The sequence below is a fragment of the Condylura cristata genome, unplaced genomic scaffold, assembly GCF_000260355.1.
Source record: "Condylura cristata isolate star-nosed mole 26May11 unplaced genomic scaffold, ConCri1.0 scaffold00034, whole genome shotgun sequence".
NCBI classification, from domain to species: domain Eukaryota; kingdom Metazoa; phylum Chordata; class Mammalia; order Eulipotyphla; family Talpidae; genus Condylura; species Condylura cristata.
The window spans coordinates 3,326,647-3,348,973 of NW_004567135.1; the positions used below are offsets into that span (position 1 = coordinate 3,326,647).

The window sequence follows — 22,327 nt, forward strand, 5'->3', positions numbered from 1 at the left end:
CCGGAGCCCGGCCCGGCCCGGCCCTCCCCGTGGCCTGTGTTATGGACGTTCCCCTCCCGGTCCCAGTGTTCAGAATCTCAGTGACTGCCCCAGGGACCTTTGCTGCTGATTTGGGTGTCTTGTTGAAAAGGGAGTGGGGTGGGTGGGGGCATTTTGGCGAACTGAGGTTGAGGGTCAGGGGCGCACACCCAAGTCTTGGAGTCTTGGTTCCTACCCAGTGTTTATTTCCCGCTCCATCGCCCTCATCTCCCTTTTTTTTTTTTTTTTTTTTTTTTTTAAAGAACAGAATAAACTCAAGTAGACATCCTGTGCCTGGCTCGGAGTCATTCCAATTTCGTATAGGAAGGCAAGTTTAGGAGTAGCACTAACTTTAATTTTTTTTTAAATGTTGAGTGTATGACTAAATTAGCATCACTGATTTCTGTGAGTTTGCTCAGATTTCTTTTTTATTTTTAAGGTTTATTTGTGAGTACAAGAACTGGGGTACAGGCCAGAGGTGGGGGGGCCCCCCCTAGAGGATTCCCCAGAGACAGAGTGGGGAGCAGAACAGGCAGATGTACTGAAACCCCGCCGCAGAGGGAGCAGTGGGCTGGACAGGAGAGGTCTGCTGGCCTGGGGGGTCGCTCCCCAGCAGGGGAGTGAACTTGTGCTGCAGGAACTTCGGAGAGCTTCATAGTGCTGCGCTTTCACCTGTTGCGCCACCAGGGAGGGCCCTGTACTTTTTATTTTTGAAAGAATCTGTACTTTAAACACTGCTGCAAACCAAGGTAGACAAGGGACATACTGTGCCCTGTGGGTCACTCCCTGCCTAGGGCTCGAACTGCTGCAGTGGCTGCTGATAGCCCCATAATGCTGTGGTTTAACCCCTTGCACCACCAGGGAGGCCCCCTGCTCAGACTTCATTGACAGAAATTAATGTTACAATAAAATGAAACTTAAAGCAAATTCAATTCGAAATGTTAATTTACATGGGCCATCATTGTCCTACTTCGCAAAGGGGACTTTTGTACCTTACTATTTCTTTTTTTTTATTTATGCATACAAAAGTTGGGGTGCAGGCTAGAGGTGCAGGGGGTGAGAGGCTTCACCAGAGACAGAGTGGGGAGCAGAACAAGCAGAGCTACTAAAATCCACTGCTGAGGGGAACAGCGGGGAGACAGGAGGGGCCTGACCCTGGGGGTCACTCCCTGGCTGAGGACTGAACTCCTGCTGCAGCGGCTGCGGACAGCTTCGTAGTGCCACTAATGAGATCAATACTGAAGACTGAGCTGTTACTCTTTTTCTGGCCTGTTTCATGGGTAGCATAGAAAGAGTTTAATTACTTCTCCACTTGGAGCTCCTGTCAGTGTGAAGTGGCCCTCACTTCATTTTGTCTTCCCAAGCCTGTGTTAACTATTTATCGGGCATTTCTTTCCTCTTAGCAGATGTCGCCTTCTTGATGTGTAAGTAACATTAGAACTGGCCATTTATCCTTGGGGCTCAGAACTGCTGTGGTAGTTTCTTCTTGTTCACTAGGTACAGTGAGGGGCCAATATTTGCAAGTTATGCCTGGGTACCAGCTGGTTTTGCAATGAACTAAGTTTATTTCGCCAGATCTTTCCCCTTCAGGCTCCCAGGCCTCCCAGGAGAGAGTATCTGGATGTCTCTAACCTATCCAGCTGTTTCCTAGTCCATAAGTTGAGGACAGTAGAGAATTTGGGGTGGAGAAGATCTAATGAGTTGTTAGTGTTGCAAGTTTGAGAAGAGATCAGGAACACATTCCATCCTCCCCAGGAGATCAAAGAAATGCTGAGCTGGGGGAAAGAAAGGATGGAGGTTTTTCCCCAAAATGAGTAAACTGGTTGAATGGGGTAATAGAACTGACTGCAAAACAGAGAGAGGAGTTATTAAAGGCTCCTTGGGAAAGACGAAATAGTCATGGATTTAAATTAAACTGAACAAAAAAGCTCAAGAACAACACAGAAGTGAGCGCTGAAGAGCAGTAGAACGTGATTCATACTCTACGGGAGACACACGGGAGACACACACAGGCCGCTGTGGAAGCTGAGGCTGGAACGGAGCCAGTCTGGGGGTGAGAGGGAAGTGGGGATGAGGAAAGGCTTCCCAGAAGGGATGACACCCGGCAGAGACTGAGTCTGGAAGGCTGAATAAAAGCCTTGTAATATCTTAGAAATCTATAAGGTTCTGCTGGAGTCAAGTCTCACCAGTGACTTCACTTACTCCTGTGAGTAACTGATTTCAGTCATTGCCCATGCCCGTAACTGCCAATATTTCTCTAGCCCAGTCATTCTGAAACCTGCCCATCTCACTGATGCTTCCAGCTGAATATAGCGAGAGAAGCCTGAGGCTGTTGACTTTTCTGGTCATCTATCATTACCTAGGTGGAGTCAGTTACTCCTTGTCAGACAACTGCAAAAGCAACTAAGTTTCCAGCTGAAGCGTCTGTAGCCACCCACTTCCCCAACCTGTCCTGCACGCTTTGATTTTGTCTTTATTTTTTTATAAAGATTTATTTATGCACACAAGAACTGGGGTACAGGCAGGGGATGGGAGGACTCACCAGAGACACAGTGGGGAGCAGAATAGTGAAACCCACTGCTGAGGGGAGCAGCAGGGAGACAGGAGGGGTCCCTCCTTGACTGGGGAGCAAGTCTAGTCTGGGTAAGGCTCTGCAGTGCTGCACTTTAACCCCTTGCACCACCAAGGAGGCCCTTGCATCTTTATGAAATCATAGAGGAAAAAAATCTGTAAACTCTTCTACATGTTCGTGATATGTTTGAATTTTACAGATTAAAATTATATTTCAGGGTCTTTTTAAAATGAATCAGGGATCATTAGAAACCAGTTGGATCTTATTTAAAAGAGGTAGAGAATGTACAATGTAGGGCTCTCCCTGGTGGCGCAAAGGTTAAAGTGCAGTGAAGAAGCCAGTGACCACAGGGAGCAGCAGACCTCTCCTGCCCACCGCTGCCCCCTCAGCAGTGTACTTCTACATCTGCCTGTTCTGCTCCCCACTGTGTCTCTGGGGAATCCTCTCCCCCTGCACCTCTGGCCTGTACCCCAGTTCTGTGTGCACAAATAAATATTTTTTTAAAAGTCATACAAGTGTTTGTATTAGTTTCCTATTACAAATTACCATACATGAGTAGTTTGGCCGCTTAAAATAAAATTTCACAAATTTATTGTCTTACAGGTACTGAGGTCGGTTCCAAACGAGTATTAGTTACTGGGCTAACATCAAAGTGTCCACAAGGCTGTGTGGAGGCTCCCGAGAGGCTGTGTCTCCCGCCTTGTCCAGTAGTTACGGCTCCTGCCCGGCTCCCGCCCCCCGGGCTCCTGGTGTCATATCCTTCCGGCCCCCACGCTGTCACCCCATTTCTCTCACAGAGATCCTGCCTCCTGTGCTGAGAACGCCTGTGATTACTCTGAGCTTGCTGGCGTAATCCAGGATAATCCCCCATGTCAGGATTTAATCACCACTGCAAAGCCTCTTTGGCCATGTGAGGTAACAGTCACAGGTTCAGGGGCTCAGGACACGGGCCAGTTTGGGGGGACATTGTTCAGTCTCCCACTTTGTTACGAATAACCAAGAGCAGTAATGCTACTGGGCTTCCTGGAGCAGCAGAGGAGCGACCATGAACCTGGCCCCCAGGTGTGTTCTGTCTCTCGTCTATCTCACCTCTGGCTTTCTGCTTCGGCTCCTTGCTGAAGGCCAGCTCTGGCCAGGGTCGCGTCAGGGTTCCCGCAGGAACAGCGTCTGTGCCAAGGCAGAATGAGAAGACACAGTCACTCGATCGGGTGCAAGTGTCTCCTGCTGATTGTCTCACCGGGTCTTTATTTATACATTACAAGCAAGCGGTGGGATTACATCCGTGTGTGCACAAAGCAGAGAGATAACAATCATTGTACAATCATCATATTTTTTCTTAAGAGAAGTCCAGGATCTTTTTGTTCTATTTCTGAAATTATAACATTCATCATTTCCCATAAAGGGTGTAATTAATAAACAAAATGTCCTTAGGTTGATCAGTCAGCTATTACTACTTAAGGAGTCATTCTGTTAACTTTATAATGAGCATACATCTTAATAGCATAAGATTTGATGTTAAGGAACTAGTAGCAGGAAAAAAATCAACGTTCTGTGCACTGACATTTCCCTGCCCCTAAAGAAAACCACTTCTCTTGATCTACTAAAGGGAGGCCCTGTAATCCATTATCCCTTTAATCAACCTAGTCTCTATATCTAAGAGAAGAATTAGGAGGAAATTTCTTTCTCTATGTGATTGCTGATTATTAGATTATTATTAATCTAATCTAAGAAATCTCTCTTATGGGAAAAGGAGGTCAGGGTGAAAGTTAAAGAAAAGGATAGGAAAGCTTATTTATAACTCTATCATTTAAAAGGAGACTAAGGAAATAACGTTACTTGAAAGAAAACTATAGATCTTTTACATGGGAACCGGGCAGGAAATCATTACAGCCCTTTTTTTGGTTCCCAGAATTCTTGGTACGTGACGTGTCTCTTGTGACTTAAAGCCTCAATTTCTACCAGTGTCAAGTGGAGAAATTCCAATTGTTCATAATATTTTCACAACACACTGTGCCGTTCTGTTGTACAATATTATTGTCATCAAATTGATTCAATCAGCCAATTACAAAATAATTATTAACTCTATATTGCTTGCATATTCCAGACAATCACATTTCTTGGAAACAGCCAGAAACAAATGAGAATTGTCCAGCAGAGACCAGCTGTGGGGAAACCTGCTTTCAGGCCCCCTCACACTCTCCCTGTCAGGCAGCATGAGTAGCATGGCTCTCGACAGCCTCTTTCCTAATAAAGGTGCCCTTGGGTTCTCTCTCCTCAGAGGGGAAAAATGGCCACTGCCCACCTGAATCCAGTCATGTGAACACACTAACACTCAGTCCCACAGTTCTGAGGATGGGGGACAGAGAAGGGATCATTGCAAGATGGACAGATGCCCTGAGGTGGAATGACCACGGTGTGTTCTCCCCCTCTGGACATTTATCTTCAGATCTCCCTGGGGCATTTTGTAGAGAAGTTTAAGAGTCAGTAGATGATCCATGAATGGTAGGTGAGCACATGTTTATTAATACGCATTCCTTGTATTTGCAGGACGCACTCTGCCTCGTCAGAAGGACCCATTCGAGTTGCCCTCACTATCTGATTTTTTTAAAGATTTGTTTTATTTATTTACGCACACAAGAGCTGGGGTGCAGGTGAGAGGATTCATCAGAGACAGAGCAGGGAACCGAACAGGTGGATCTACTGAAACACACTGCTGAGGGGAGCAGCGGGGGACAGGAGAGGTCTGCTGCACCCCGTGGGTCCCTCCCTGGCTGGGGATCGAAGGAATGCTGCAGCGGCTGCAGACAGCTTCATTGTCCTTGCGCCACCAGGGAGGGCCAACACCTACTTCCTGGGAAAGGTAATAAAGGTTAGTTTGGTTTATTTAGGGGATAGGCTCCCATTTCCAGAAGGCGCAAGAACCCCTTCTGTCACCATAATGTCACTATCATCCCAGGTGTGGAAAGGACACTTAAGTTCCTTGTGTCTCTGCTTCCATCCCAGTTCCAGAGGCTGGAATTTACCCCTCGCTGCGCCCTCCCGCACTGCACTGGGTAAGGGGATTACTGGCAGACGCTTCCAGGTGGCCTGATACCTCCACCTGTGCGGAGAGCGGGGCTTGCCCGCTCCCCTCACACTGGCCAGACTCGGGTCTGGCGTGCCTGCGCTTTCAACTGAGTCATTTCAGGCAGTGCCTGAGTGGGTGTGTGCCGAGGTGCGGTGGATACGCAGAATGCCAGGAAATGTTCACGACGGGGGTGATGAAGTTTGGGGCATCCTGGGAACAAAATGTGCCGGCCAGACCCTGCACCCCAAGCCCCGCCCCCCTCCCCAGTCACTAACCAGCTCCAGCTGTGGGCGAGCCTGGCCATCCTCACCATCTGGCTTCTAGGAATTCATGACTAATTAGAGGAGTGCGTGCATGGGGGCAGGGGGGTCCCTCTTGAAAACAGAAGTTTCCAAGGCAACAGCGTGGAGAACTCAACCCCATTCAGCCAGGGAAAAGTCCCTGTCTCCTGACACCGAGCCCCTGGAGGAAAGACAGCCAGAGGCTAACGCCACATTCCTCTAGGTCAAGGTCAAGAGCAGTGGCCCTAATGTGATTGCAATTTATGTTTTCTTCACCCCTAACTTCCAGTTTCAGGCCCCAGGTTGGTCCTAGCAGAGGACACCCCCCTGCTGGGGCAGCTGTCTCAGGAAGGAGGGGGAGGAGACAGGACCGGCCCCTCCATGTGCAGAGTTCCACATATTTTCATCTCCCATCTGCAGGCTTATAGCCCTGGTCACTGGGAAATATTCTCAGTCTTAATTAGTCCCTGCTGCTCATTTACAACTATTGTTTTTAAAGATTCATTTATTTATGCATACAGAACTGGGGTACAGGCCAGAGGTGCCGGTGGTGTGAATGGGGAGCAGAACAGGCCGACTGAAGAGGTACACTGCGGAGGGGAGCAGCGGGCAGGTCAGGAGAGGTCTGCCGCGCCCTGGGGGTCACCTCCCGGGCGGGGTCGACCTCACACTGAGGCTGCGCCAGCCTGCAGTGCTGTGTCCTTACCTGTTGCCCACCAGGGAGGCGCTCTTTAAAAACTATTTTAGGCCCTCCCTGGTGGCGCAGCGGGTTAAAGCACTGCACTGAGAGGCTAAAGCCACTTCCGCATGAGTTCGATTCCCGCCTGCCCCAGAGGAGACCACATGGCGCGGCAGACCTCTCCTGACCCGCCCGCTGCTCCCCTCAACAGTGTACTTAGTCGATCTGCCTGTTCTGCCCCCCACTCTGTCTCTGGCGAAGCCTCTCACTGCCCCTGAGCCTCTGGCCTGTACCCCAGTTCTGTATGTACAAATAAATAAATCTTTAAAAAAAAAAACTATTTTAAGTAAAAATATTTCTATACAAACTGGTCTGCAGTTAAGTTCTCTTCTGGGGTCAGGCAGACCACATGTCCGAGCCTTTTGCCCAGTGCCACATCTCCCCTCGGGAGATGACAATCAGGGGGACAGCCTGGGTCAGCCTGGCTGGCTGGGGGCAGGCACTGGCCTTGGGACTGATGGGGGCAGAGCTCTTCCCCTTGGCTGCACAGGGAGTCGCTCCTGGCTCTGGGGATTTGCTTGGGTGACTGTGGACACACTCAGGGGGTGCAGAGTGCACACAGATCATAACACGGGCCTGAGTCTCTGCCTCCTTCTAGCTGTGTGTCCGGAAGCCAACCCCTTGAGGACTCAGTTTTCTGTAAAAAGCCGGTTGGTGTTGTTGTTGGGATATTTTTTAAAAATATTTACTTTATTTCTTGATGCACATTAGGACTGGGGTGCAGGCCAGAAGTGCAGGGGGTGAGAGGACTCACCAGAGAGTGGGGAGCAGCACAGACCGCTCTACTGAAACCCACCGCTGGGGGGGCAGCAGGGAGCAGGGGGTCTGGATCAAACTCGTGCTGCAGTGGCTGCGGCCAGCATTGACCTGCTGACCGCCAGAGACGGCCCATTTCTCCTCTTTCCCTTTTATACAACCACCCTCTCTCTCAGAACACACTAACACACTCCTAAACATCATCCTGACTGTTGTTTCTTTTTTCCTGCTTATGTGGCCTTAGCTAAGCGAAGGAGAAACCTGCGGTCACGTTCGTTTTATTTCTTTCTTTTGCCTCTAACCCTCCCCTCCTCCCGCCACCCTCAACTCTTCTCCTTCCTCCATTATCTCACTGTTTCCACCCCTTCTCTATTCCTCCCAGTCTGGGTCTCCAGGGGCTGAGGCTGGACTGTCTGAGCTAGAGCTGAACTCAAAGCCACAGACAGTTTCAAGTAAGGTAGCACAGTGTTAGCAGTGCGTCTCCTCTGGGTAGAATTCACATGATATTCACTGGTATTTTCTTCTTTGCTTATTTTATAGCATTTTCTTTTTTTTTTTTAAATGATTTATTTATTTATGCACACAGAACTGGGAGGAACCGGCCAGATAGTGCCAGGTGGTGAGAGGACTCACCAGAGGCAGAGTGGGGAGCAGAACAGTCGGATCTATTGAAACACACTGCTGAGGGGAGCAGCGGGGACACAGGAGAGGTCTGCTGTGCCCTGGGGGTCCCTCCCTGGCTGGGGATTGAACTTGCGCTGAGGCGGCAGTGACTTGCTTCATAGTGCTGGGCTTTAACCCATTGTACCATCGGGGAGGGCCCTATTTTAGTATTTTCTAAATTCACTGCAATGAGCAATGGATAGCTTTTATTCAGAAAAAAAAAAGACTTCAATCAGAAAATAATTATAATTCTCAATTGCATGTCATGTTCACAGAAAAGAAGGAACTGTGGGGAGCAGGTGGAATTTGGAAAGAAAAAAACAGGGCTGAGAAAGAGCTGGTGAGAGAGGTGGGCTCAGCAGGGGCTGGTCCCCAAACTCTGTGACAGCCTGGGTTGGGGCAGCAGCCTTGGCGACAGTCTCTGTGTGACCTCTGTCTCGCAGTCAGTGACTCTGTCTCCTTGGCTGTCACTGGTCATTTGGAACTTAGTCACCGGTTGTAACCCGGCTCATCAGGAGAACCATGAGGGCAACAGAGTGAGCCAGCAATAGCCTCCTCCTGGGTCTTGGGCATAAAGCTTTCCTCTGTGGGGAGTGGGTGCTGGGAGCCTTCTGAGAATGGCAATTCAGTAACTGTCCTCTCTGCGCATTCGGCCAGTGTGCGGATACTACAGGTGCATAGAAGATGGGGCTTCTGTGGCTCCTGACCAGACACAGAAGCGGTCTGTCCCTCAGCACTCCTTGACCCCGGGCATCTGGTAGGCAGCCTCCAAAGCCCAGCGCAAAGCCAGCTTCTCAGCCTTCCCCGGCCCTGGCACCCTAAGGATGCCATCTTCTGCCTGGCATCCTGGTTTCAGGTCATCCTTAGCCTTTTGGAAGCTCTGGTAGGCTCTGGCCTTTGACTTCACTGTGTCTTTGTTAACCCCACATTGCAGGCTCTTGAAGTACTTGAAATAAAGGCCTTTTGCTAAAGCAGAAACAAGTAGACTTCAAGAGCATTTAAATGCCCAACTTTGTCTTGGGTACAAATAAAGTGAGACTCACTTTCCATTCTCCGTGAAACTCAGCTGCTTCCTGCCTCTTAGCTCTTATTTGACATTTTTCCTATTTCAGAGCAGTCAGGGACACCTGTAAGTTGAAGGTGAGGGGTTTGTGGGCCCGGGGCCCCGGGCACAGGAACGTCCAGCTGCAGGCAGTGTGCAGGGCGTGCCCTTCATGTCTGCAGTCCTCGCCCTACCAGGGTGCCCACCCGCGGCCCCTGTGCAGTGGCCCTCTCCAGCAGAGGACTCTGGGACTGGCCTAGGGGCTTGTCTTGACTTCTGCTCTGGGCAGGCAGGGGTTAATGGTGAGTTGCAACATATCTCTGGGCTGAGTCACCGTCTGCTGCCACTCCCCCCCCACCCCAAGTCTTCTGCTGAAGTTTTATAAAGAGGACCAGAGCTGGAAAGTGAAAAGAACTGGAGGTGCCAGCCCCCCACGCCCCTGCTCTGCCAGAAATCTCAGGGCCAGACGCTGTCCAAGTCGTTCCCTGGGGGGCCATGAAGTGGCAGCGGCTGTGGCTGGGTTTTCTGCTGCCCATGACAGTCTCAGGCCGGGCCCTGGGGCCAGCAGAGAAAGAGGCAGCCATGGTGAGTGCTCCCCCTCCCAGGGAACAGGGACCCAGGGGTGCTCTCCAGGGTTCCAGCCAGCCTCCTCCCTGCAGCCTGTCCGCCTGTCCACCTCCCTTCTCTGCCTCTGCCCAGCTCTTCCCCTCTCCCCCCAGTTCAGGTAACTCTCCGCAGGCCCCATCCCTCCACTGCAGTTGGGTCACCCTCAGGCTCTCCCCGTGACTGACCAGAGTCGCCTTTTTATCTGTTATCCTTACCCCACCATAGGATTACCTTTTGCAATATGGGTATCTACAAAAACCTCTAGAAAGACCTAGAGACTTCAGGACAGAAGATATCACAGAAGCTCTGAGGTGAGAGGTCAGAGGGCACACGACTTCAAGGTCTCCTTTCCTTCTGGAGGCCATCTCTGCCGGACCCACGCCACACCAGGGTCGCAGGGGATGACAGGGCTTGGGCCAGATGGGGACTCCAAGGCCAGGAGCCCGGTGCCGGGCTCGCGGGTCCTCAGCGTTGCTCTGGAGGCTGCACCCCACATCATGTCCAAATCCCGAATATCTGGTCACATCCTGTGTGACACATACTTTGGACGGAAGCTGGGAGTGGAGCTGCAGCAGAGCTGTTGACAAGATGTTGACTTGCACAGACATCTCTTCAGCATTTCTTTCTCTGAAGTTCTCTTTTTATATTTTGGACCTAAGGGACCCTCTTTCTTTCTGCTCTCAGATGTTTTCATAGCCCTTGCAAAGCCCCAGTGCCTCAGTGCCTGAGGGGTGGAACAGCCCCCGCGTGCTGGGCGTGCTGGGCTGGGAGGGCGTCCAGCGAGAGGGAGAAGGTGGGCCCGCCAGGCCCTTAGCCGGGGCAGTGGTGGGGGGTCTGCAGAACCAGGGGGAGCAGGACAGTTCTCTAAAGCAAGAGAAGGCTAGACGCTGCAGTAGGGTACACTGTCTCCCCTTCTCTGAGTAAGGCTGCCCCCGCGGGGAACCTTACCCGAGTAAGAGGACAAGGGGGCCTCCCTGGTGGTGCAAGGGGTGAAGTCTCAGTGCTGTGAAGTTATCACCAGCCCCTGCGGCACAGGCATTCCATCCCCGGCCAGGGGGTGACTCCAGGGCGCAGCAGCCCTCTCCTGTCTCCCCGCTGCTCCCCTCAGCGGTGGATTTCAGTGGATCCGCCTGTTCTGCTCCCCACTCTGTCTCTGGGGAATCCTCTCACCCCTGTACCACTGGCCTGTACCCCAATTCTTGTATGCATCAATAAATAAATCTTTATTTATTAATAATAAAATCTTAAAAAATAAATGTTTATTTTTAAATACTTAGATTTTATTTTTTTTCCTAGTTCAGAGCAGTCAGGGAGACCTGAAAGTTGACAGTGATCGGTATGTTCACCTTATTTATTTTTAAAGATTTTGCTATTCATTTATACATACAAAAACTGGGGTACAGGCCAGAGGTGCAGGGCTGAGAGGACTCACCAGAGACAGAGCGGGGAGCAGAACAGGCAGATCGACGAAGTCCACTGCTGAGGGGAGCAGCTGGCGGGTCAGGAGAGGTCTGCCACACCATGTGGTCACCTCCGGGGCAGGCGGGGATCGAACTCATGCGGAAGCGGCTTTAGATTCTCAGTGCTGTGCTTTAACCCGCTGCGCCACCAGGGAGGGCCAATAAATAAATCTTTTAAAAAATTTTTAACAGAGAGAGAGATGAGGAGGTGAGATTGGAATACCACTGTTTCTGCATCACAGACAGGCAGGACTCAGTTATGAGGACTGGATCCTGCAGTGACCCCATTAGCTGCAGAGAGAGAGATTCTTTCAACAGGTTAAAGCGCAGCACTATGAGTCTGTCCGCAGCCACCGCAGCACGAGTTCCATCCCTGGCCAGGGAGGGACCACAGGGCACAGCAGACCTCTCCTGTCTCGCCCACTGCTCCCCTTATTTATTTGTGCATACAAAACTGGGGTGTAGGCCAGAGGTGCGGGGTCCTCTGGTGAGAGGACCCACCAGAGACAGATTGGGGAACAGAGCTGGCGGATGGACGGCCTGTGGTCAGCCAACTCGCCCTGCACCGGCCGCCATAGCTTCATAGCTCCAGGGGGACCCCGCTTCAGGGGTTCTGTGCCACTCCCAGCACCTCTTTGGGCAGCAGGGGACCAAAGAAGCAGCCCCAGTCCCCAAACACCCCAGACTGGCTTACCCTGCTCCACCCACCCTCCCCCTCTTTCCAGAGCCTTTCAGGAAGCTTCCGAGCTGCCGGTCTCAGGTCAGCTGGATGAGGCGACGAGGGCACGCATGAAACAGCCCCGCTGTGGCCTGGGGGACCCCTTCAACCAAAAGATCCACAAATACCTGCTTTTGGGTGAGGTGGAGTCTGGGGGAGCAGGGAACAGAGCGTGGCTCTGGAGACCGGGGACATGGCCCCCCCCAGCAGCTCGGGCTGAGTGGACGATGGCTCGCGGGTCCGAGGCCTCACCTGCGGGGAGGTGTGCTCTGCTGAGAGACTGCCGGTCTCGGGAGCCCTCCGGGGTGGGCAGGAGGGTCTGCAGCAAACCTCTCTTCTGGTCTAATTGCCAGGCCGCTGGAGAAAGAAGCGCCTGACTTTCCGCATCCTGAATCTGCCCTCCACCCTCCCGGCCAGCACAGCCCGGGCAGCCCTGCTCCAGGCCTTCGGGTACTGGAGCAAGGTGGCCCCGCTGACCTTCCAGGAGGTGCAGGCCGGCAGGGCCGACATCCGTCTGTCCTTCCACGGCCGCCAAAGCCCGAAGTGCTCCAACAGCTTTGATGGGCCCGGTAGGCGCCAGCTCGGGGCCCCTGTGTCAGACACGTTGTCGCTGTCCTCTGGAACAGAGCTGGGGTGCAGGCCAGAGGTTGGGTGGGGGGTTGAGAGGATTCCCCAGAGCCAGCGTGGGGAGCAGAACAGGCAGATCGCTGAGGGGAGCAGCGGGGAGACAGGAGGGGCCTGCTGCGCCCTGTGGTCACTCCCTGGCCGGGGGTGGGACAGCGTCACAGTGCTGAGCCTTAAGGGAGACCCCAGTGGGGCACTTTCCGGGGACACACTGGGCCTGCGGGGCAGGGCTGCTCCTCTCCAGACGCCTCTCCGACCTCCTCCTGCTCTCCTCTAGGGAGGGTGCTGGCTCACGCCGACATTCCTGAGTTGGGCAGTGTGCACTTCGACGAGGACGAGCTCTGGACAGAGGGCACCTACCGCGGGGTGAACCTGCGCATCATCGCTGCCCACGAGCTGGGCCACGCCCTGGGGCTGGGGCACTCCCGCTACACGCGGGCCCTCATGGCCCCTGTCTACGCTGGCTACCGGCCTCACTTCAGGCTACACCCGGACGACGTGGCAGGGATCCAGGCTCTCTATGGTCAGTCCTTTCCCTGAGCCGGCCTGAGTCAGTCTGGCCAGCGTCCATTTCAGGCGGAAGAAACAGGTGTCACGTCCACGGAGGGAGATGGCCTGGTTTCTCCTTTTGCCTGGTGCCTGGCTTGCCAGGCGTCTTCATTTTAAGGAACAGTTTTCTTTTAGATTTATTTTATTTATTTATGCATACAAGAAGCGGGGTGCAGGCCAGTGGTGTGGGGGGTGAGAGAACTCACCAGAGACAGAGCGGGGAGCAGGACAGGCGGATGGACTGAAGAGGTCTGCTGCGCCCTGGGGGTCCCTCCCTGGCCGGGGATGGAACTGGTGCTGCAGCGGCTGTGACCGCTCCACCGTGCCGAGACTGAACCCCTTGTGCACCAGGGAGGCCCCAGGAACTCTTTCCTTCTGACTCCTTTGTTTTTAATCTTCCTTTCGGCCCCTCTCCCCTTACACCTGTTCTTGCGGATGAAGAATGCATGTGTAGGGCTAAGTCTCAGCACTATCACAGATAAGACCGAGTTCAATCCCCGGCCAGGGAGTGACCCCCAGGGCGCGGCAGACCTCTCCTGTCTCCCTGCTGCTCCCCTCAGCAGTGGACTTCATCCATCCGCCTGTTCTGCTCCCCACTCTGTCTCTGCTGTCTCTCCTCTCACACCCTGCACCTCGGGCCTACACCCCAGTGCTTCTATGCAAAAATAAATAAACAAAATCTTAAAAAAGAAAAAATAAAAGCAGCACATCTAGCCCGCTGCCCTTTCTGGAGTCTCTCAAAACTGGCTCAGGTCTCCTGCTGGGATGATATGATCTTGCCTTCCAGCAAAGGAAACTCCAGGATTCTCCCTCCCCCGTCTCTGGGGTCTCTGAGCAGAACTGACATTGGAAGACTGGGGCGTCCGGACCTTTGAGTTCCCTCCCTGAGCCTTAATACATTGCCTTGCAGGCAAGAAGATCCCAGAAACAGGGGATGAGGAAGACGAGACGGAGCTGCCCACTGTACCCCCAGTCCCCACGGAGCCCAGCCCCATGCCGGACCCTTGCAGTGGTGAGGTGGATGCCATGATGCTGGGTGAGGCCCTTCTCCAGACTGCCGTGGGCCTGCGCAGCGGGGCCTGACACCAGGGCAGGGCTTGGGCAAAGCAGGACGCAGGTGAGGGGGAAGGTCGGAAGCCTGGGCCAGGCGGCCTGTACCCTGGAGGCTCTGTGAGGACAATGGAAACACAGCGGGAAATACAGAAAGGTGGAGGAAGTTTGTGACCCGGATTGGCGGGGAGGGGAGGTGACACACGGAGGTGGAGGGCAGGACGCCTGTGATGCCACCGGGAGTAGAGGGTGCGGCTTGGGGGGCAGCTATCTGTGGGACCCCTGTCGAGTGGACCATAGTTAAGTTGCTCTGCCAGCCAAGGAAAGACTGAATGTTGGGTCCTTAGTATTCTCCAGTTACGGATGAAGCCTACAGGAGCCAGAGACGCCGCGAGACGCCACAGGCCTTTAGTGACCTTATTGACCTGATTTTATTTTTTTAAAGCTTTTTTAATTTTTTTAAGATGCATTTGTTTGTGCACACAGAACTGGGGTACAGGTTAGAGGTGCGGGGTGCGAGTGTGTGTGTGTGTGTGTGTGAAAGAATTCCCCAGAGACAGAGCGGGAGCAGAACAGGTGGACCCACTGAAATCCACTGCTGAGGGGAGCAGGGGAGACAGGAGGGGGCTGCTGTCACCCCCTGGCCAGGGGTGGAACTCCCCCGCGCCATTTACATCCCGGGAGCTCTGCTGTGGGGCCTCTCATCTGGGCAATGAAGAGTAGCGCCGAGTTTTCACGGGAGCCACGGGGTAGGGGCTGAAGAGCCGGGAGTGAGACTTCAGGGGCCGGAGGCCTCGGCTGGGGCACAAAGAACGTGGCTGCAGATGTCAGCAGCTGCTGTGGCTGCCGCTGCGCTTCAACCCGCTGGCCGCCAGGGAGGCCCAGATTTTACCTTTTTTTAAACTTCCTGCCTTTGCTTTCAGGGCCGCGGGGGAAGACCTACGCCTTTAAGGGGGGCTACGTGTGGACCGTGACAGACTCCGGCCTGGGTCCCTTGTTCCGGGTGTCCGCCCTCTGGGAAGGGCTCCCCGGGAACCTGGACGCTGCGGTCTACTCGCCTCGGACACAGTGGATTCACTTCTTCAAGGGTAAGGAGGCCGGCGTGGGCCGCCCGAGGGGCCGGCGGCCATGGAGCAGCCTGGCGGACAGGAGTGAGGAGAGACACACAGACAGACAGACGCGTGCAGGGTGCAAGGGAGCCCGCCCAGGTGACGGTTCTTTCCTCCTGCTCTCAGGAGACAGAGTGTGGCGCTACATTAACTTCAAGATGTCCCCCGGCTTCCCCAAAAGGCTGTACAGGGTGGAGCCTCACCTGGACGCGGCACTCTACTGGCCTCACAACCAGAAGGTGTTCCTCTTCAAGGTAGGAAGCCAAGGAGGGCGAGCCCCGCCCGCCCACTGCAGAGCAAACACCGCTCTCCTTTGCTTGCTTTTGTTTTTTATGTATTTTACGTTATTCTTCCTTCTCTACATCTTTGCATCTGGTTTGCAGCCCCGCGTGCCACCCCCTAGTCCTGAGCGCTCTTCCCGCCCGCTTGGGTCCCTCCCCTCTATCCTTGCAGAATGTCTCTGGGTTATTGTTGCTTGTTGACTTTCGTTTTTGCTTTATATTGCAATCGCTTTTTTTTTTTTCTGATCCTTACACTCCTGTTATGAGTGAAACCATCCAGTATTTTTCTTTCCCTTTCTAGCTTATTTCACTAAGCATGGTCTTTTCCAGTTCCATCCATGTGGCCACAAATGGCATGAGTTTCTCTCTTTTGATTGCTGAGTAATATTCCATAGTGTATAAGTTTTTTTAAAAGATTTATTTATGCCTGTAAGCTAGGGTACAGACCAGAGGTGTGGGGGGTGAGAGGACTCACCAGAGACAGTGGGGAGCATAATGGGTGGGTCCCACTGAAACACACTGCTGAGGGGAGCAGCGGGGGGATGGGAGAGATTTGCCATACCATGTGGGTCACTCCCTGGCCGGGGATTGAACTTGCGCTGCAGTGGTTGGAGAGAGCTTCACAGTGCTAGACTTAACCCCTTGCGCCACCAGAGAGGACTCTCCTCACCCTCTTCTTCACTCTGTCCCCCCCCACCACATCTAGGGCTCCGGATACTGGCAGTGGGATGAGCTGGCCCACACTGACTTCAGCCACTATCCCAAACCAACCAAGAGGTTGTTTACAGGCGTGCCAGACCGGCCCTCCGCTGCCATGAGCTGGCGGGATGGCCGCGTCTACTTCTTCAAGGGTAAACAGTACTGGTCCCTCAACCGGCAGCTCCGAGTAGAGAAAGGCTATCCCAGAGACACGGCCCACGTCTGGATGCACTGCCGTCCCCAGACCCAAGACAACACCCCATCAGGTGGGGATGGCACCCCCCCACCCACGGGCACTGCCCACTCAGCCCGGGCAACCACCTTGTACACAACCCCCTTGGCCTTGAACACCACCTGGCACGCTGACCGTCTGCCCACAGACACCAACTTGGGTGCGACCCAACTGCCCCTCAGACCAGGGCTCCGCCAGCCCTCTGGCCCCTGGTGACATCACCCTCCCAGGCGCCCATGAGCTGAATCAGAGGTCGGCACGCAGGACTCTGCACAGGCTGCACGAGGGACACGAGCCAGGGCCTCAGGCTCCGCGTCCCCACTGAAGCCACCCGCCCTGTGTTTTCATCCGTCGGTGGCCCCTCACCCTGGGTCAGCTCCCAACTGTCTCTTCCCGGCCACAGACAGCACTTCTAACGATTTCATCTGCTCTCTGGAGGACACTGGTTGAGGGAAGGCACCGTCAAGCCTTCAGCTGATAGGAAGTAACAGCCAGGAAGCAGGACGCCTGGGTCCTGTTTTCCTAGATGACGCGTGATGGAAGCAGCGTGGCCACTAAAACGAGCAGAAGGTTTTAGAACCCTTGAGAATCAGATTCACCTGCTTATGACTTTGGGCAAGCTCATTAACCTCACTGCGTCTCGGACTCCCCGTTTGCAAAATAAGGTTAATGTCAAGCCTGTGGCTTGTTGCAGGAAATGAAATACCGTATGTGCAGCGTGGTACGGGGACAGTGGGCGGCACCCTCTGCTTACCCCATGATCCTAAGGGCCCTACACAGCTCGCCTCTGGCTGTGTGTGGGTCTCGCTCCTACCACAGTCCGTTCCGATGAGGGAACCTGCCTCAGCTGCTAGGGCACCAAGCGCTGGCCGGCACGGTTGACTTTTTGTCTTGGGACGCAGTAACAGCAGAGGCCAGACGCACAGGTTCAGTGTCCAATGCCATTTTATTCCCATTTCCTGCCATCTTCCTTCCTTCTTGGCCCTGCCACCGGGGGCGTGGGGAGCTATGTCATCCTGCACGCTGTCCAGGAACCAGGGGACAGACCCTGGCGGGAAGGTTGGAGGGAGGCTGTTAGAACGTTAGTCGGGACAAGGTTCTGGTGCAGGAGGTGAGCGCCACCGAGACGCCCACCAGGCACCTCTCGCTCACACGGCCCTGAAGATCAGACCCCTCTGGGCAAGAGGCAAGACGCTGGCCTGGAGGCCAATGCTCTCCGTGGAGCAAAGAGCCAGGTTTGCGGGGAGGTGGGTGCTGAGGCTGGCACCGTGAGAAGGAAGCACCATAGGAGACAGCGCCCCCGGCTGAGGTAGCAGCAGGAAACCTGACTCTAAGGAGCCCAAACGGAAAGGCTACCAGGAACCCCACTCCCTGCAGTGCAGGGCTGGGGCTGGGGGGGTCCCAAGCGACACGCTGCCCTCCTGTCCCTCAAACAGTTATCAGGTGCTTGAGGGGAGGGGCCCACAGGAGTCAGGCAGGGACTCCGGATGCCCTGGTGGCAGTGTGCTACGGCCGCATACGTCTGAGGAGTGAATCTGCACCTCTGAACCTCACGCGGCGCTGTCAGCCAGCATTACTGCAATAAAAGGACTACGATTAGAAAGAGAAGGGGAACAGCTACCAAGCGTGTGGGGGCCTCCCGAGAGCCCCCCGGTCCTCTAAACACCCAACCCCATGCTTGGCTCCTGCGAGGCACGCTAACAGGCGAGGCAGGTCAAGTCCTCCTCGGTTTGGAAGGCATCAGGGAGCCCGTTATTTTGGGGACCAGGGCGCCACGACGGCACAGAGGTGCGTGTTCACGATCCCGTCCTCCTCCCTCCCCGCGGGCTTCCTCTCGCTGTCCCTGAAACGCAGCCCTACAAGGCCAGTGTGGCTGCAGCACGGACTCCACCCCCAAGTCCAAGAGGGGCCTGGCCCTGTGCACCTAGTCGGGCTCCAGGCCCTCGCTAGGGGTGGGCATCAGTGGGGGCTTAGGCTCAGGTCTGGGGGGACACAGAGGGTCTGGTGAGGGGCACGGTGGAACCACAGTCGGAATCCAAGTCCAGGATGGTGTGGGGGGCCGTGGCCTGGGGGCCTGGTCCCCGCTGGCGCTCTTGAAGGCTCTGGAGGTAACTCTGGAGGGGCATGGGACAGAGGCGGAAGGAAGGGCTGGGTCAGGGCCATGCCCATCTGGCCGTTCCCATCCGCCCTGGGCTCTGCCCCGCAGAGGGCCCTGCCACCCCCACTCACGGGGGCCAGGCTGTCAGCGGGGCTCCGGGGGGCGCTGGGGTAGCCCTGGTAGCTGCCCTCACAGAGCCCCACCCCAGAAGAGGTCCGGTGCCACTTGGCCTGTTGCTGACGGATCCGAAGGAGCTGGAGATGCCTTCGCTGGCGGCTCAAGAGCACTGCTGGGGGGGGGGGGGGCGACACAGATCAGGGAGGCCTCTTTAGACCCTGGGCCCCACCCCAACACTCACACTCCAGAGGAACCTAGCGATCTCCCTGGTAGGGGCTCCCATTCCTCCCACCCCCCTTAAATGAAACTCTTCTTTGGAATCCTACTCTTCCCGCTTAGCCATTTCTGCGCTGTCCGTTTCTGAGAACTCTTGGCCCTGCCTACTTCTCACCTCACTCTTCTCGGACGTCCCTTTGTTCCTCCGCCTCTAGATCTTTCAAAGTCCTTCCCCATGCACCTCAGTCACGCCACCCTCCTCTCTCGTGTATTCCCCCTTCCAGTCCTCAAGTCTGGAACAGTGGCGCAGGAAGGCACGGGCTGACTGCTTCGGTACCACGCATTCACTCACCATTGGCGTGGCCTCCGTGTTCTTCATCCATGAGCTTCCACTGGGCCAGGGCCCCCAGGGCCCCCAGGGCCGGCCAGGTCCCCAGCAAGACCCAGCTATACCAGCAGAGAGGAGGCGAGGCTGGGAGTGCCTGTAGGCGCTGGCCCAGCCGGCTGCCCAGTGCCAGTCCCTCCAAGAAGTAGTCAGCACAGGCCACCAGCACCGCGGCACCCAGCAGGGCTGTGCCCAGGACTGTGAATGGCCGTGGCCACCGGAGTGTGAGTAGGGCACCCAGCAGCGCCAGCCCCACCAGCCCCCCGGCCGGCACCCAGGCTGAAGGTGGCTGGTAGACGGGCTCGCTGCCCAGCAGGGCCCCAGCACCCAGGGTCAGGCCTAGCAGGAGGCCAGTCAGGAAGAGCCCGACGCTGCGAACCAGCATGGTGACCAGGCCGCAGAGGAGTCCGATGCCCAGCGCAATGCCCGCGCTCACCTCCAGGCTCAGCTGTGTCTCTAGCACCCGCTCCTTGTGGCACAGCAGGAAAATCACCAGAGCTCCTGACAGCAGGCCAGAGAGAAACATCACGGCCTTGAAGCAGCGGTAGCCTGGGGAGGGAGGCGGGAGGTTCTGAGAGACACAAAGCGGCCTCCGGGGACGTTCTCATGAAGCAGAAGGGAGAGGACGCTGACCAGAGGGCAGGAGACAGAAGCAGCGTTCCAAAGGACCAAAGGACCCAAGTGGGGGGCTGAAAGGAACACTCACAGGGAGGGCGGGCACTTTCCAGGAATTGTGGGGGGTGGGGGGGAAAATCCAGAGGTGAGATAGACGCTTTGAGGGGAGCAAGTTTAGAGGGAAGGTTCAGTGCTTGCAGGGCAGATGTGAAGAAAGCAGGACAGGCCGTTTCGGGTTGCTGGACAGGGGTAAGAGCGCAAGCGTGGAGGCTCATCTGGGCATGGAGAGCCGAGGCAGGGGGCAGCGAGGCGGGAGGCGTTCCCGGGATCCGGCCAGAGCGGGAGAGTGTGGCGTGGGAGTGGATCTGAAGGGCTGGGAAGAGCAGTGGGGCCACCTGAGGCGGGGACCCCGCAGAGCAGGGGCAGTCCAGGAGCCACGGAGAGGGGGTTGGCCTCATTCTCGAGGGTGACAGTTTTGGGCCACTGCCCCCGGGGCCCCTGGCCCTGCCCTCACCAAAGCAGCAGTAGATGATCCCGAAGCAGCAGCAGAGGGCACACACCAGGGCGGGGGTCAGCTGAGGATCGTCCTGGGGTTCCAGGACACATCTTGGGTCTGGAGCCTCTGGGAGTTGCTGATTAAACAGCCTAGGGTCAGAGGTGAGGGCCAGGGGCAGCAAGACTTCCTCCATGGCTGATGAGAAGGCGGTCAGGGGCGAGTCAGTGTCGCTCCTCTCATCCGTCCATGAAGCCCTGGGAACCCTGCAAAGGGCAGGGGTGCTCATGCATCCTGAGGACTCCCCCCTCCAGTTTCTCTGGAAGAGGCCACTTTCAGGGGTTGGCCTGCTGAAGTCACTAGAGATCTACAGGGCTGGGGGTCTCTCTACCACCTCCTGACAGAAGGACTCGAGGAAATGAAACTCTCATTTCAGTGGACCGAAGGACTCAAGGAAATGAAACTCTCATTTCAGTGGAATAAAAGGCAACCGGCCTTAGCTTCCCAGTTTCCAGGGTGGGGTGGGGTGGGAGGAGCAGGAAGTCGGGGTGGAAGGGGAGAGGCCCAGGGCTCCGGGCAACAGGTGGGCAAAGGTCCAGCAGCCTGTTTCAACCCCCAAGTTTGCCCATCTGCAGCCAGAACGCAACCCTAAGGCCCTGGACTGGGCAGGGTGGGGCTAACGGAGGGGGGAGAGTGCGCAGGGGGGCCCTGCTGACCCAGCTGCTCCCACCCCAGGAAGGGAGAGGGCAAAAGACCAAGAGTTTGGGAGCGGGAGTCATGGAGAGACAGACGCCCAGACTTTATCAGCTCCGTGTGGAGTCGAGTCACGGGGGAGGGCCGCCAGCCTGCTCCCTGCCCTGTCCCTCGTCCCGTGGCCTCTTCCCTGCTCAGCGCAGCGCTCCTGCGCTCCCAGCCCTCCCTCTCCCTGGCGTCAGGGCTGCCAGGGCTGCCGTGGGGCTCGCATGCAGTTCCAGAAGGGAGGAGAACCCCAAGTTGGCGCTGCCCCGACCGGAGCGGGCACTTTGCTTTGCCGTCTGTCTTTCTTTGGACCTCGAGGCAGAAGGGCTGGCTTGGGGAGTTGGCTGGTAAATCTGGGGATCCTAAAGGAGAGGTTGGGGAGGGGGTGTTAACTACTCACCACCCTGCCAGGCTGAGGAGAGGAAGGGGCTGGAGAGCCTCCCTAGACCCCCCAGCTGCACCCCTGCCCGGGGCCCGAGGCGGCGGGGCGCTGGCGGCGCTGGTGGGGGGTGGGCACCCCCGGGCCGCTCGGCTCAGCTGCCCCTTAAACTCTTGCAAGTCGTAGTCCGGGCCCGGGAACTAAAAGCAACCAGTTTGGAATGGGAGGGGGTGGCGGAGGAAGGGGACAGGGTGGGAGGGGGGTGACATCACGGGGCGGGCCCCTCCAACCCTTCCCCTTGTGTGTGGGGGGACCCAGTTTGCCCACGGCTCGAGGCTGGGGCCGGAGAACCCCCGACTACAGCGGGGCAGGGCTTTGGCGTCACTGCTGGAAGGCTGGGGAACGGTCTCCGAGGGCTCGGGAGGCCACTCGACCACCCCGGGCTCTCAGAGCCCCAACTGGGGTCCCAGCGCCCCCCGGCTCCGGCTTGGTTTCTTCCACTTCCCAGAGAATTGGAGTATTGTCTTCTGGAGAACCCGGTGGTCGGGATCGGGGACCCGGGGAAGGGGCTTTTACTGGTCTGGGGGCGCCGGTGAGGGGTTCATGGGTGGAAAAACCCGCGAAGCCAGTCGGGCCTTGGCAGGGGGCTAGCGAGAGGGGTGCGCGCAGGAGGGGGTCGGCGGAGCGGGCCCGGCGGGGTCTCCGCGGGGGTGGGGGCGCGCCGACGCCGGGCGGACCGCTCGGTATGCAAATAAGATGCAAAGCAGCCCGCGGCCGCGCGCCGTCCGAGCGGGCGCTGCGCCTCAGTCCTGAGCCCCGC

At 56.0% G+C, this 22,327-nt stretch overlaps 2 protein-coding genes across 5 annotated transcripts in view; one reads left to right on the forward strand and one right to left on the reverse strand.

The window, feature by feature from the left end:
* The first annotated feature begins 9,633 nt into the window (after positions 1 to 9,633).
* On the forward strand, positions 9,634 to 17,170 carry MMP19 (matrix metallopeptidase 19). The gene is made up of 9 exons (XM_004692451.2): positions 9,634 to 9,723; positions 9,970 to 10,055; positions 11,930 to 12,060; positions 12,276 to 12,491; positions 12,824 to 13,069; positions 14,006 to 14,131; positions 15,069 to 15,233; positions 15,381 to 15,508; positions 16,242 to 17,170. The coding sequence occupies exons 1-9, from the start codon at positions 9,634 to 9,636 to the stop codon at positions 16,680 to 16,682; spliced, it is 1,629 nt and encodes a 542-aa protein (XP_004692508.1). The 3' UTR covers positions 16,683 to 17,170.
* Positions 17,171 to 17,247: 77 nt separating this feature from the next.
* The window catches only part of LOC101628730 (transmembrane protein 198-like), a 5,629-nt gene continuing 549 nt past the window's right edge, over positions 17,248 to 22,327 (reverse strand). The window contains exons 1-5 of one of the 4 annotated variants that reach the window (XM_012732461.1): positions 21,529 to 21,707; positions 20,412 to 20,656; positions 19,250 to 19,831; positions 18,696 to 18,853; positions 17,248 to 18,580 (exon numbers count right to left, since the gene is read on the reverse strand). In XM_012732461.1, the coding sequence (XP_012587915.1) occupies positions 18,443 to 18,580; positions 18,696 to 18,853; positions 19,250 to 19,831; positions 20,412 to 20,586 (1,053 nt within the window). In that variant the 5' untranslated portion in view covers positions 20,587 to 20,656; positions 21,529 to 21,707 and the 3' untranslated portion in view covers positions 17,248 to 18,442. Of the gene's footprint in view, positions 18,581 to 18,695; positions 18,854 to 19,249; positions 19,832 to 20,411; positions 20,861 to 21,528; positions 21,708 to 22,327 lie in introns of those variants that run through there. The other 3 variants (XM_012732462.1, XM_004692452.2, XM_012732460.1) reach the window with 3 other exon arrangements.

Bases quoted from the DNA above. Each gene is read 5' to 3' on its own strand.
- MMP19 (XM_004692451.2), top strand. From the start codon at position 9,634: ATGAAGTGGCAGCGGCTGTGGCTGGGTTTTCTGCTGCCCATGACAGTC. The intron at 9,724-9,969 runs GTGAGTGCTCCC...ACCCCACCATAG, and splicing joins CAGAGAAAGAGGCAGCCATG to GATTACCTTTTGCAATATGG. The intron at 15,509-16,241 runs GTAGGAAGCCAA...CACCACATCTAG, and splicing joins AGAAGGTGTTCCTCTTCAAG to GGCTCCGGATACTGGCAGTG.